The sequence below is a fragment of the Ovis aries genome, chromosome 9 (assembly GCF_016772045.2).
Source record: "Ovis aries strain OAR_USU_Benz2616 breed Rambouillet chromosome 9, ARS-UI_Ramb_v3.0, whole genome shotgun sequence".
Taxonomy (NCBI): Eukaryota; Metazoa; Chordata; class Mammalia; order Artiodactyla; family Bovidae; genus Ovis; species Ovis aries.
The window spans coordinates 43126871-43141139 of NC_056062.1; the positions used below are offsets into that span (position 1 = coordinate 43126871).

Below are 14269 nucleotides of genomic sequence, written 5' to 3' on the forward strand. Positions count from 1 at the left end.
CAAAATCACTGCAGATGGTGATTGCAGCCATGAAATTAAAAGACGCTTGCTCCTTGGAAGAAAAGTTATGATCAACCTAGACAGCATATTCAAAAGCAGAGACATTACTTTGCCAACAAAGGTCCGTCTAGTCAAAGCTATGGTTTTTCCAGTAGTCATGTATGGGTGTGAGAGTTGGACTATAAGGAAAGCTGAGCACTGAAGAACTGATGCTTTTGAACTGCAGTGTTGGAGAAGTCTCTTGAGGGTCCCTTGGACTGCAAGGAGATCCAACCAGTCCATTCTAAAGGAAATCAGTCCTGAATATTCACTGGAAGGACTGATGCTGAAGCTTAAACTCTAATACTCTGGTCACCTGATGCAAAGAGCTGACTCATTTGAAAAGACCCTGATGCTGGGAAAGATTGAAGGTGGGTGGGAGGAGAAGGGAACAGCAGGGGATGAGATGGCTGGATGGCATCAATGACTCAATGGACATGAGTTTGGGTAAACTCCAGGTGTTGGCGATGGACAGGGAGGCCTGGTGAGCTGCAGTCCATGGGGTGGAAAAGAGTCAGACATGACTGAGTGACTGAACTGAACTGAAATACATGTTCTACTTTATTTTCCATTAAAAAAAAATACGGCATTTGCTCTTGAAATCTACAGTTGTGACGCAGACAAATTATAATACAACGTGATTAAGCATTACCATCAAAGTGGATAGGCAGATGGAAACTTAATGTCAAGAGATCATACAAGCCCTCCTGAGGACAGAGCTTCTGCAGAGGTAGCCAGAACTGACAGAAAGACACAGTTCAATGACCTCACTATTCTCTTCAATTAAATACAAATGAGTAAGAAAATGAGAATCATCAGACATGTGAAGAAACCCTTTAGCTAGAAATCAATGAAACAATATGAAAAACCAAATGGCCCAGAAGCTAGCAAGACATAAGAGAATTAAAAACGTTAATGAGTGTACTCAAAGAAATGCGAGAAGACGCTGCGTCTATTACACCAAAAAAAATGGAGTGCCATTGGAAGAGCACAGATTTAAAAATACATTTTGAGCTTAAAAATAAACGGATATAAAAAGCAACATTATTCCTAACAGCCCCCGAGTGGAAACAATCCAAATATCCACCAACTAATGAAGGTATAAAGAAACTGTGGTACAGCCATACAATATATCATTCGGTGTTACTCGGTTGCAGAAATGACTGAAGTACTGATGCATGCTACATCATAGTTGAACCTTGAAAACAACGTCGAGTGAAAGGCGCTAGTCATGAAGGACCACAGAGCCTATGGTTCTATTTATGTGAAATATCCCAAATAGGCAAATCCACAGAATTAGAAATAGACTAGTGGCTGCCAAGAGTTGGGAGCGGTGGTGGGAAATGGAAGTGAATGCTAATGGGTACAGAGCTTCAATCTGCAATGATGAGAACGTTCTCAAAGTAACCATGGTAATGACTAAACAACTCTGTGAATACGCTGAAAATCATGGAATTGGGAACTGTATACTTTAAATGGGTGAATTGGATGATATGTGAATTATACATCAATAAAGTTATTATAAAAATAGCCAGTATTGCAAATATTTTAAATATAATTACAAAAAGGAAAAAAAAAAAAACCAAAGCCTCTGTAAGAGCTGAAACACCTCAGCAAGTCCTGCCAGCCCCACTTCCACAGTCGTCTCCCTTCCTCAGTCTCCTCTCCTTGTTCTGTCTCAGACAACAGCATTTCTCACCTGGGCTCCTTGATGGGCTGCTGCCTGGCTTTCCTGCTACATCCCTTGACCCCCAGACCCTTCACACACAAGAAGCAAGAGGGAACTTGCTTCCAGCTACTGCTCGACGTCCTCTAATGGCCCCCGAATACTTGGAATGGAGTCCACAGACCAAGCTCTCCATGACCTGCCTACCCCTCAGTTCTACCGCAACTCTCTTTACCAGAGAGACCCAGCCACCCTGGCCTGCTTACATCCCCCCAAGCACACCAAACACACAGCTGTGCTACGTGCTGTTCTGTCCAGGACCACGGCAGCACCGCTTCCTTCCTCTGTCTCAGGTTCCAGATGAAACGTCATCTCTTCGGAGAGCCATCCCCAGGCTACCAAACCTAAGGTCACCTGAGAGACCCCCTCACTACTCCTGAAAGTAGAGGTCCTCCTAACCTTCACTCGCCGCGCAGCACTTGGCCGACCTAGTCTCGTTTACTTGTTCCAAAACAAAAGAGCCACAAGAGCTAGAACCCTGTCTGACTTATTCACCGCTGTCTCCTTGGCCTCTAAAACTGCTATTATTTAGTAGATGCTAAATAAATACCTGGTAAATTGATGTTTGAGTGCATTTATTGTAAATAAGTCAGTGAATAATTTTTTACAGATTGTTGATGAATAAATTTGATGAGCAAAATGATGAATAACAACTGAGATGAAGACAAATTAAACATCTAGAAGATAAAATTAACCAAGCCTCCTACTAGAATCTAATCTCTGCGGGGGCAGGGACTTTGTTTAACGCTGTATCCCCGGATATAGAATAAATCCCAACATTTAGAATAGTGCCTAGCACACTCAAAGAAATCAATAATATTAGCTGAATAAATGGGCAAGCAAATTCTTAATAGAGAATCTAGAATCAAATCCAATAATATCCAGTAATTTTATGTATGCGAAAGGATTTAAAAATCTGTGGGGAAAATATTAATTATCTAATTCGCTATTTGGAAAACCATAAAGCTGTACTATTACCTTTCTATCTACTCCAAAATAAATTACACATGGAACAAAAATTTTAATGTAAAAAAAAAGCATGAAAGTATTAGAGGAAAACATGACTGTATTTCAGGACCTATAATGAATCACTTTGCTGTACATCTGAAATAAACACAACACTGTAAATCAGTTATACGTCAATAAATTTTTTTTTAATTTAAATAGTGACACTAAAAAAATCTTAAATAGGAAGGACCTAATTGTTCTATAAAATCCAGAATACATAAAAAATAAGTCAATTTGGCCACAAGAAGTTAAATTATGCATGGCAAACTATATCATAAACAGGCAAAAGACAGACCCCACATCACAAAAATCAAGTTGAAGAGTTATGACAAAGGGCTAATTTTACCCTGCTAATCTAAAAATAAAAGGAAAAAAAAAAAGCCTCACCAATCAGTTAGCAAATAATGAATAACAGTGTATAAAAACAGGTAGGACATAAATATACTACTCAAGGAAGAGAAATAATAAATGAATAAACACAAGAAGAGCTGCTTGACTTCATTAATGAAAGAAATACATGTTAAGGAAATGAGATGGTATTTTTACATATTAGATTAATGATATTCTGTCCTCACTAAACTCTGGCATGAAATTTACAGCTCTTTAACATACACCTAAAAATCTCAAGGAAAAATAACCATGCTTTTTACTATTATTATAAAGAAATTTTATTGCATTTAAAACCCTCATTTGGATTTAGCATGCAAAGTATTAGTTGCTCAGCTGTGTCCAACTTCTTGCAACCCCATAGACACACCGGGCTCCTCAGACCATGGGATTCTCCAGGCAGGAAGAGTGGAGTGGGATTGTCATCCCTACTCCAGGGGATCTTCTCGACCCAGGTATCGAACCCAGGTCTCCTGCATTGCAGGCAGATTCTTTATCATCTGATCCACCAAGGACACAGCTCTCCAAATCATTGTTTTTATCCCCTTAATGCATGCGTGCTCAGTCGCTTAAGCTGTGTCCGACTTTTCTCCGCCCCATGGACTGTAGCCTGCCAGGTTCCTCTGTCCACAGAATTCTCCAGGCAATACTACAGTGGGTTGCCATGCCCTTCTCCAGGGGATGTTCCCAACCTGGGGATCAAACCAGCATCTCTTATGATTCCTGCACTGGCAGGCGGGTTCTTTACCACTAGCGCCATCTGGGAAGCCCTACTATTTAAGAGAAAAACATCAATTAAAGTCTTGTATGATTTAATGAAGATGTAAACAAACAAGCAAAAACCTCCAACAGTTCATGAAATATAAAAGGAACACAAGTTACAAGCAAAAATAAAATTCTAATTTTTGACACTGGCTGCCTCCAAGGAGGCTGAAGCACACAAAGGTAGGAGGCGAAACTACCAATGAATATCTTTTGAATTTTGTAGCATCCAGGCTTCTCAGGTGACTCAATGGTAAAGAATTCACCTGCCAATGCAGGAGGTCTGGGTTTGATCCCTGGTTGGGAAAACCTCCGACCTCCTAGAGGAGGGAATGGCAACCCAACTCCAGTATTCTTGCCTGGGAAATCCCCTGGACAAAGGAGCCTGGTGGGCTACAGTTCACGGGGTTTCAAAGAGTCGGATACGACTGAGCATGTTTGCACATAATTATTATATATTCACAGAATAAATCAACTAAAAAATACAGTAAGAATCTACTACAAAGAAACCTACAAAGAAGTGGATGATCGCAAATTCTAAGGAACTAAATCATACAGAACACATCCCTGGCAGCACCATGCTTAATAAAGTGTCTTCCACCAACAGAAGACCCTAAGCCTCCTGCAGTGTCTCATAAACTACTTATTCAGGAGCAAACAGTTACTGTAATCACTTGGTATTAAAAGGTACAACTCACACCTGCTGCTCACATCCCCACCCCAAGATATTTAGCTTATTAGATTTCAGTTCAGTTCAGTTGCTCAGTGGTGTCCCACTCTTTGCGACCCCATGAATCGCAGCATGCCAGGCCTCCCTGTCCATCACCAACTCCCGGAGCTCACTCAGACTCACGTTCATTGAGTCAGTGATGCCATCCAGCCATCTCATCCTCGGTCGTCCCCTTCTCCTCCTGCCCCCAACCCCTCCCAACATCAAAGTCTTTTCCAATGAGTCAACTCTTCGCATGAGGTGGCCAAAGTACTAGAGTTTCATCTTTGGCATCATTCCTTCCAAAGAAATCCCAGGGCTGATCCCCTTCAGAATGGACTGGTTGGATCTCCCTGCCGTCCAACGGAAGCCTCCCCTTAATACCACCATGAGAGACAAAAATCTACTAGCATGAAGGGCACAAAGGTGGAAATAAGTATTCCTACCGGCCAGATCAGACTCACAAAACCACAGGTATGATTGTGTAGTAGCCTGTCACGGTCAGTACCTATCAACCCACTCGTATCCAATAAAACTTGAGTAAACAGCTTGTTAAAACAAATTGTAACCTGTTATCTCTAACAGTCCTCTTCAGGAAACCGGGTTGCCTTTTTTTTTTTTTTTTTAAGTGTAGGGAAGGATATTTACTAAAAGAGGCACTAATTAGAGAGGTAAAATCTCATCACTCTAAGGATTGAGAAAGACTAATACCAGCTGTTAAAACAGTGTAAGTGAAAAACTGACTTGTTTAGTGGCTATGTCAAGTCCAACTCTCTTGTGTCCCCATAGACTGTAGGCCACCAGGCTCCTCTGTCTAGGGGATTTCCCAGGCAAGCATATTGGAGTGGGCTGCTATTTCCTTCTTCAGAAAAACTGGGTAATGAACATAATCTAGATTATAACTATGACATACTAAACTTATTTTAAGGTATTCACTTTAGACTTATTTATAGAGGCATCAGTTTAGATGTTAAAATGGTAGAGTCTTAATCATTTTTAAAACTTGGCAAAAAGGGTTGAACTTAATTTTAAATATATTTTAACAAATTACTTAAGGATGTGCAAAGTATTCATTTAATTTATTACTAATTTAAGTCTGCTCCGTAAATACCTAAAATTCTACCCTAAACCACAAGACATAACTCTTATGAAATAAATCTAAATGAGACAAAAGGAAATTTTTTTAAGAATGGACTTAAAAAGGTGAACCATCAGTGAATACATTCTGAGTGATAATTTACTCGTTTACTTGCCTCACAGATGAAGCTTAAAATGAATATCAAATTTGTTTCACTAAGCAATCTAGAAACTCCTTTAGGAAAAATGCACTATAAATTATTAATTATAAAAATGTGATTTCCATGTTAAGTGTTATTTTAAAAAATAATTATAGGGACTTCCCTGGCCATCCAGTGGTTAAGACTCCCAGCTTTCACTGCAGGGGACATTGCTTTGATCTCTGGTCGGGGGAGAACTAAGATCCCACCCCACATGCCATGCAGCATGGTCAAAATAAATAATTAAAAAAAGACCTACATTTACTGAAGGCCCAATTAAAAAAATAATAATTATATGTGCTTTATACACCAAGACTGCAGCTCAGGCTTAACATATACCTTTTTAAAAGTTTATCATTTTACAAGCCATATAGTTGTAAAATTCTATTTTTAATAAAGATAGTAAAACAAATTGAACCAAAATCCCAAGTCACGCTGTCAGTCATAAAACACTGTGAGCTATCATCCACATTCCCACTCACCTCACCAGTGAATGGAAATAACTGAGACGCTCCTACTCGTGACTTTTCTAATTTAGCCATCCTGGGAACAGCTTGTAAAGCAAACTAGTATAGGTCAAAACACGGGCGCGGCTGAGCTAATCAGAAACGGACAGCAGCAGCACAAACAAGTTAAACAGTAAGGTTCCAAAGAACCTACAGCCACGAAAGCAGGAGTTCTGAGTGCCCGACTAAGACATTCGCCTTGAATCAGGGTGAACTGCTCCTCCATAAAAGATCTGACTTAGAAGGTAGATGACAGAAGGCGTAAAAGTCGTTCCCAATATTAGTTAGGATGTAACTTTTAAAGACAGACGTGTTGTGTTGTGTGCTTTTTGCGGGGGGGAGGGGGAACGCTGCGAGCCTTGTGGGACTTTAGTTCCCTGACCAGGGATTGAACCCAGGGCCCCAGCAGTGACAGTGAGAAGTCCTAACCACTGAACTTCCAGCGAATTCCCAAGGATGATGTGTTTTAAAGGGACTTTCCAGGTGGCTCAGTGGTAGAGAACTGGCCTGCCAATGCAGGAGACATATGTTCGATCCCTGAATTGGGAAGATCCCCTGGAGAAAGGAATGGCAACCCACTCCAGTGTTCTTGCCTGGAGAATCCCATGGACAGAAGAGCCTGGTGGGCTACAGTTCATGAGGTTGCAAAGAGCTGGACACAACTGAGGGGCTGAGCACAAGCAAGAAAGATATTTTAAGTGCTATGGTTTTTATCTTGTTCAACTTTCCCACTCAAGTAACCTGTTGTGCAAAAGTGTGTGTATTTTCCTTATGTGGTAAAGTAATGATACACTAACTCTTTGCTGCGCTCCTACTCTGTGCCAGTAAACGTTCCAAGTGCTTTCAGACGAAATCTCTCTTTACTGAACAAGACCTCTAGAGGTAGGTTTTATACGCTCCGTCATTAGACGTGCTGTCATGGGGCCTAAACACAGTAGCACTGAATACATTTCTGGGTCACATTACAAAAAATGGTAACAGTACAAAAGATGAAGAAGCCCAAAGTTCTGAAAGCTTTCTCTGATGCAGTAAAGTGAGCTTTTTCAGAGTGTTTTCATCTTACACCTGGATGGGAAGAGCTGACTCATTAGAAAAGACCCTGATGATGGGAAAGACTGAGGACAGGAGAAGTGGGTGACAAACGATGAGATGAGATGGTTAGATGGCATCACTGACTCAATGGACATGAATCTGAGCAAACTCTGGGGGCTGGTAAAGGACAGGGAAGCCTGGCGTGCTGAAGCCCACGGGGTTGCAAAGAGTTGGACACAACTTAGCGACCAAGCAACAGTTCATCTTACATAAGCCAGAAAAGTGTTCCTATCTGAGTGCCTATCCAAGACACGCATCCATCCATTGAACACCAGCCTCCAGTTCTTCTTCACTATGTAAATATACTTTTAAAAGTCACACATTGAAAATAACAGCAGTCTGTTGCTTAAAAACTTAAAACTTTGACTGTTATAACAAAGTAAAAAGTATCTTTAAAAAATCTACAATTCAACTAATCCATTATTAACTTGACCTTCATTCAGTAACTTGGCAAGCTAATCCTCTAAAAACAATGAGTAAAACGGTGTCTGTGTGACAAAATTAATTAATTTACAAAAGACAAAGATTTAAAAAAAATCAAGCCTACTGTTTTTCTTTAAAAGATTTCTTCAGTCATGTTCAGTAAGAAAACAGGACTGCTTCAAGAAAGACACAACTATGCCTAAAACAGTATGCTGAAACATGAAAATACTACCTTATCAGGGATTAAAACCTCGCTTGAAAAAGATGTTTAACTTCATAGAAGTTTTTGTGTTGCTTACTAGCAAATGCTATTGGTCTTAAACATTTTAAGTTTATGTTCACACTTTTTAGTTTTCTTAATAAAGGAATAGAAAAGTTGCATGATGGGTCAAAGATATATTCATTTTTACACAAGTACAGACAAAATAATTTTAAATAGTACAATCTTAAGTATTTCCTACTTTAGACTCTCAATCAGATACCAAATGACTAGCATTCTATCAAGCATTTCTTAAGCCTGGTCTTTGGAATCCAAATTTAAGATCAACAGATACATAATAAAATAATCTTACTTTTTCACTATAACTAAGGCATATATTTCAGTAGCAACAAGACCTTAAGTGAGAACAGGCTAGAAAGTGGTATTTAGTTTTTTTTAAAAAGCTTACAATTGCTTAGAAATCCCCAGTAATTATACTTTGAATTTATAAGTAACATAAATTCGGTATCTCCAGAAGAGAATGTTTAAAATATGTACAACAAAAGCCCAAATTGTTCAGTAATTTCATAACCTTAGAAGCTGAACTTCTTTAAGCATAAAAACTTGATTTTTAATGGCAATGGAGACTTCAGTTTGTCAGCCCAGTGGTAGTCTAGTTTTTGGTAACTTCATCTTGATCACCCTGGCACAGTAAATAGACATGACATTAACTAGTTAAAAAAAAAAAAAAAAACAGACTTCTTTAAAGGCATGATCCTGAGCAAAGTTACTGCGGTACCAAGAAATGATCCATAAAAAGCCCTTCAGGAGGAATAGGTGGGAGAAAAATGAAAATGACACCCAGTAGCATGACAATAACATGAAAATGACAGCTGACAGGTAAAACCGCAGCGCTCCTGTAATCAGAGAAACAGAACCTGAAGCAAAAGGAGAAGGAGCCCCACTAACCAGCCCATTCCTACCAATGTATAAACTAAAGACTCATGTCACCATCCTAAAAATAAAGATGGCCTACCTTAGAGGCGATCCACTTGATGAGAACCAAGGCCAGACACCAGATCAGTGTAATTCCCATTGGGTCTAGGGAAAGTCCTGCCGCATAACCTCCCTCCTCGCCCAGCAAGCAAAGAGCAAGGGAAACTCGTCAGACCTGACAATAACCAGCTGTCCCGAAGCAGGAGAGAGGGGAATGCCCGCCCTGAACCTCACACAGCTGCCTTCAAACAAGGGTCACATGACTCCGAGAACGCGCTGCCAGCCGGCCTTCCTACCGGCGCGTGGTTACTGCCACAGCCCAGGGCTGGGGTGGGAGAGTCAGTGACGGGGGGACGAGGAGGGGAAAAACCTTCGTGACAGCCGACCTAACAGTCCCACACGATGTAGGCAAAGGAGGTCTCTGGCTGGCCCCAAGCTCGTCCACAACCTTAACATCGGCACTGCTTTCAAATAACCTTCCCCCAAATGTCTGGCAGCACTAAAAAAAAGTGCTCATTTCTTCCATAAAGACCAGCTCCACAGGTAGAATTGTCCTGGCGTTTAAAAGTATTAACGCATTTTATTCTACCTTTTCAACTTTTAGTACTGCAAGTGTTCAACCTTTTCTTTCCTTTGGAGCTAGGGTTACTTTACGAATGTTAGGGGCTTTCATAGACACTGTTGTGCTATATAACATTATAATTCACGCATTCTGGATTTACTGACAAAGGCCAGCCTATCTGCATGTTTTCAAGCAATTGTAAGTACATTACTTCCAAGCCCTAACTGAGATCCAGCGTCTATGATAACACCTGTGCTCCACGTCTCACTCTTCTCTCAGCTATGAGTTGGGGGCTCGGTGTCAGCAAAGTGGGCCTCTGTCCATCTCTGTGATCTCTCACAGCAGCCAGCATGAAAGGAAAAGCCTTTCATGAAACTTTCATGCAAGTATTTCTCAAGCAGCAATTAGGGACCAGGCCCTTGGTGAGATGCCAGGGGTATTCAAGTGGAAACAGACACTGGCTCCTGCCCTCCTGAAGTGTTCAGTTTAATCAGAATCTACACGAATCAAAGACTGTAAATAAGCACAACGCTGCAACTGAAACAAGTGCGATGGGGCTGAGGCGGGAATTGCCAACGATGCTTGGGCCTGACCTGGTTAGGAAGTGAGGAGCTTCTTCCCAGGGGCCCTGAAATATCACCAAGCTGAACTGAAGGGGCAAGAACGTGAAGAGGATGGGAAGATGATCTGTGTGGACGTGACAACGCATGACAAAACCAAGCAGAAGATTCGGGAAAAAAGTAGATGAGGCTGGAACGCAGGTTACGGGATGGCCAGAAGGGAGATTCTTTTGTCTTCATCCTAAAAGCTAATCCCAACCTGCTGGACACTTCGGAGGTTTTGGTCAAGTGCAGCTCAGTGGGATAGGCTGGGTGGGCACTCAGGAGACCACAGCAGAGGGGATCACAGCTCTGGCTGGGGGCGGGGAAGGGGAGAGAGGTAGACAGGCTGGGAAACACTCAGGACAGGACTGCGTCAGGGACCGCAGTTCACAGCGAGACAAAGTCATCTGCCTGGTGATGGGACCCACATGATGGTTCTAAAATATCTGAAAATAGCCCCAACAGTTCAAATACCAGTGCTGTTTTCATTATCCAATCCTCAGTACAAAGAGGGCATTAAAAAAAAAAAAAGTTAATTCTCAACCTGTTAAAACAAGGGATAAATTCAAACTACAGGTCCAAATCAAAATTTTTCTAAATTTAAGCTATACAGGAAACATGGCCATGTATTTCTCACTACACCTTATATATATCTCTTCTTTCCTCTGAACAAGCTGTGATGCTAATCCTTGCACACACGGAGACAACTTTTTTAGTCTGTCAGGAAACTAGGTGTGACATGAGACTGTCAGGGTCTCAGATTACTCTTTGGGCAGTAAGGTTCCAGCCAGCAAATTCAAAGGATGCCCAGGACAAGGACAGAGCAGCTGAGTGGAGTCAGCCACGTTCCCAGGAGAACTGCTGGTGGTCATCACTCATTACCTGCTGGGCTGGGCTGGGCAGCATACACCGAATGAGCCTGCTGCCTCCATGCTCAGCCCAGAAACACTTCTTATCCGCACAGTGCCCTGCCAATCAGCTGCTCAAAAAGCTGAGTTCTAAGAAGCAAACACGATACTGCTATTTTTGACACAGTACTTAAACATTTTGATGTATGTCTTATAGGTCAAGGGTGAGGTCAACAATCTGCACTTGCGTCTTGTCTAAAAGGGAAGGTTGGAACAATGGAAGAGGAAGAAGATCGGAATTGAGACACAGAGCGGAGAAAAAGAAAGGCAGTTCTAAAACTTCTCTCATTGGAAGGAACTTCCGTTGAGATTATTCCATGATCTCCAAACTCTACTGGGTCTGGAGTCAAGAGCCTGGGTTTGCTTCCCAGCTGTGCTGCCAAGAGTTGAGTGAACCTGGGAGAGTCACCAACTTACTTGCCTCCCTTCACAGGAGTTAAGCGACATCTGTGCAAGAAGACCTTGCTCAGAGCAGGCTCTCAGAAACACTTCAGTCCAGCCTAGTCCAGCTGCTCAGTCGTGTCCATGAATTGCAGCACGCCAGGCCTCCCTGTCCATCACCAACTCCTGGAGTTTACCCAAACTCACGTCCATTGAGTTAGTGATACCATCCAGCCATCTCATCCTCTGTTGTCCCCTTCTCCTCTTGCCCACAATCCCTCCCACCATCAGAGTCTTTTCCAATGAGTCAACTCTTCCCATGAGGTAGCCAAAGTACTGGAGTTTCAGCTTTAGTATCAGTCCTTCCAATGAACACCCAGGACTGATCTCCTTTAGGATGGACTGGTTGGATCTCCTTGCAGTCCAAGGGACCCGCAAGAGTCTTCTGCAGCACCACAGTTCAAAAGCATCAATTTTTCGGCACTCAGCTTTCTTGACAGTCCAACTCTCACATCCATACATGACCACTGGAAAAACCATAGCCTTGACTAGACGGACCTTTGTTGGCAAAGTAATGTCTCTGCTTTTGAATATGCTATCTAGGTTGGTCATAACTTTCCTTCCAAGGAGTAAGCATCTTTTAATTTCATGGCTGCAATCACCATCTGCAGTGATTTTGGAGCCCCCCAAAAATAAAGTCTGACACTGTTTCCACTGTTTCCCTATCTATTTCCCATGAAGTGTCAAGTCCAAATTAAATCAGTAAGGCCTAACCTTACTGATGGTAATGACCTGACCTCTCCAGCTACACTCCAATTCTGGGCTTAACAGAAACCACGTGGTCCAGGAGGGGAACCCGTGCGGTGCCTGCCAGCACCCAGAGACGTTTTTCTGAGTCCTGGGAGGGCCAGGGTAATTTTTCACGCCAGTCAACAGACTGACTCCCTACAATGGTTCCCCAGCATCCCCTTCTTCAATTTCCACTACATATCTGACACTGAAATACAGAGATAATCAAGACACAATCCTCCCAGGTCAGGAAATTTCCTATTTGAAGAGAAACAGCAGGGACGTCCCTGGTGGTCCAGTGGGTAAGGTTCTGTGCCTCCCGTGTAGGGGGTGCAGGTTCGATCCCTGGTCAGGAAACAAGCATCCCACATGTCTTGCCACATAGTCAAAAAAATTTTCAATAGAAATAGCTACTGTGCTTATGCCTAAAATCATAGCTCCTTTGTTGCCAATGACACATGTACATCATTCAAATCTCACAAAAACCTCAGGCAATACAGTTTTTTCTTAGTATACTTACCTTTCTTTAATGGCATGAATCTACTGGCTTTAAAACTTTTTATTATTTTGAGATATGAAATACTTACTACTAATGTATCTTGACAAATTATAAAGCTTCTCTTAATAATAAAGAAATTTCAATAAGATGAAATAGAAACAAAAGCTGTTATCAAACTGTATTAATACTCATCTATGATATATTACTTACTAGAAAATTATCTTAAAAATTAATCTCTCCAAATATAATTATCCCCTAAATAGTTGCCTCTTTTACAATAATAACAAATGTATTCTTTTATATTAACGCTTCTCACCTGTCTCAAAGCCTGAGTGAGACATGACAGGGTAACAAAAAAGGGTCACTTGACTATACTAGAAAAACTCATAAACAGGACACAGTTAAGCTTTTAAAAACAGAATTTGATACCATAAGGAAAAAAAAAGGTATAAAATCCTTTACCTTTCTGGGGCTTATAAAATATCTGAATAGTCAGGGCATTAAAAGCAAATCTCACTATTTTAGGAGCACAGTCAATGGAAGGAAAAGGTACAACTTTGATCACTGTGTCTTAGAGAAGTAATCCAAGTACACATTTTACCCCTGGGGCTCTTTGCCACTCACAGGACACCTGTCAATCTTGGCAATAGCCTTTAGCTATCCATACAGAGACTCAGCATGTCCTTCTCTTGACCAAATTAGGCTAACCTCATCTGCATTGACATCAGTGTCTATAATTTTGGAATCATGTTGACAGGAAGAGTCTATCCCAGAGTTCTTTATACGAACGTAGTGTCTGTTGAAACCATAACCAAATTTATAGTAGAAAAAATGTGAATGCAATAGTCACAATTTCCAACTGTGCCTTTGTCATTTTGAATTCCAGCCAATTTTAATAACAAATAATAAATCAGGGTGAGCTTTTTTTTTTTTTTACTGATATTTCTACTAAAAACCTCATATCAGAGCTGATCATTTTTCAAACGTTACGAATTTCAAGATCTATGAAACTGATGAAAAATTGTCTTGATAAGTAACAAAAATTATTTTTAAACTATAGTGAAATGGGACTTTTATCAGTTAAGACCTTTGTTAGTACTCTGAATTAAGCTTTCTATTATATATTTCTGTCATCTCAGTATTTAATGGCAACGAATATATGATTAGTCCTAGTATGAAGGAAGTAATAAAAACACCCTGACAGTTTACAAAAAATTCAAGTCTTCTGGTCCAGGAAACTACATCTTATGATATGAAAAGAACTGAGATTTGCTTATTGAACCAGTGTTCGAAATATTTTTAAAATTATGGGAATCCTGCTCCTCACCGCATTTTCTCACAAGATTCCCAGGATCAACTGATTCCTGGCCCAAAGACAAAAGGAGACTAGTCCTATTCCCCAAT

General features: G+C 41.0%; 1 protein-coding gene across 6 annotated transcripts in view; it reads right to left on the reverse strand.

Annotated features, from left to right (window-relative positions):
* The window catches only part of PDE7A (phosphodiesterase 7A), a 107214-nt gene that overhangs the window by 49155 nt on the left and 43790 nt on the right, over window positions 1-14269 (reverse strand). Inside the window, exon 1 of one of the 6 annotated variants that reach the window (XM_004011706.4) lies at window positions 9165-9340. The exons of the other annotated variants lie outside the window; for them this stretch is intronic. Within the exon in view, the coding sequence (XP_004011755.1) occupies window positions 9165-9224 (60 nt within the window). The 5' untranslated portion in view covers window positions 9225-9340. Of the gene's footprint in view, window positions 1-9164; window positions 9341-14269 lie in introns of those variants that run through there. 6 annotated transcript variants of the gene reach the window in all.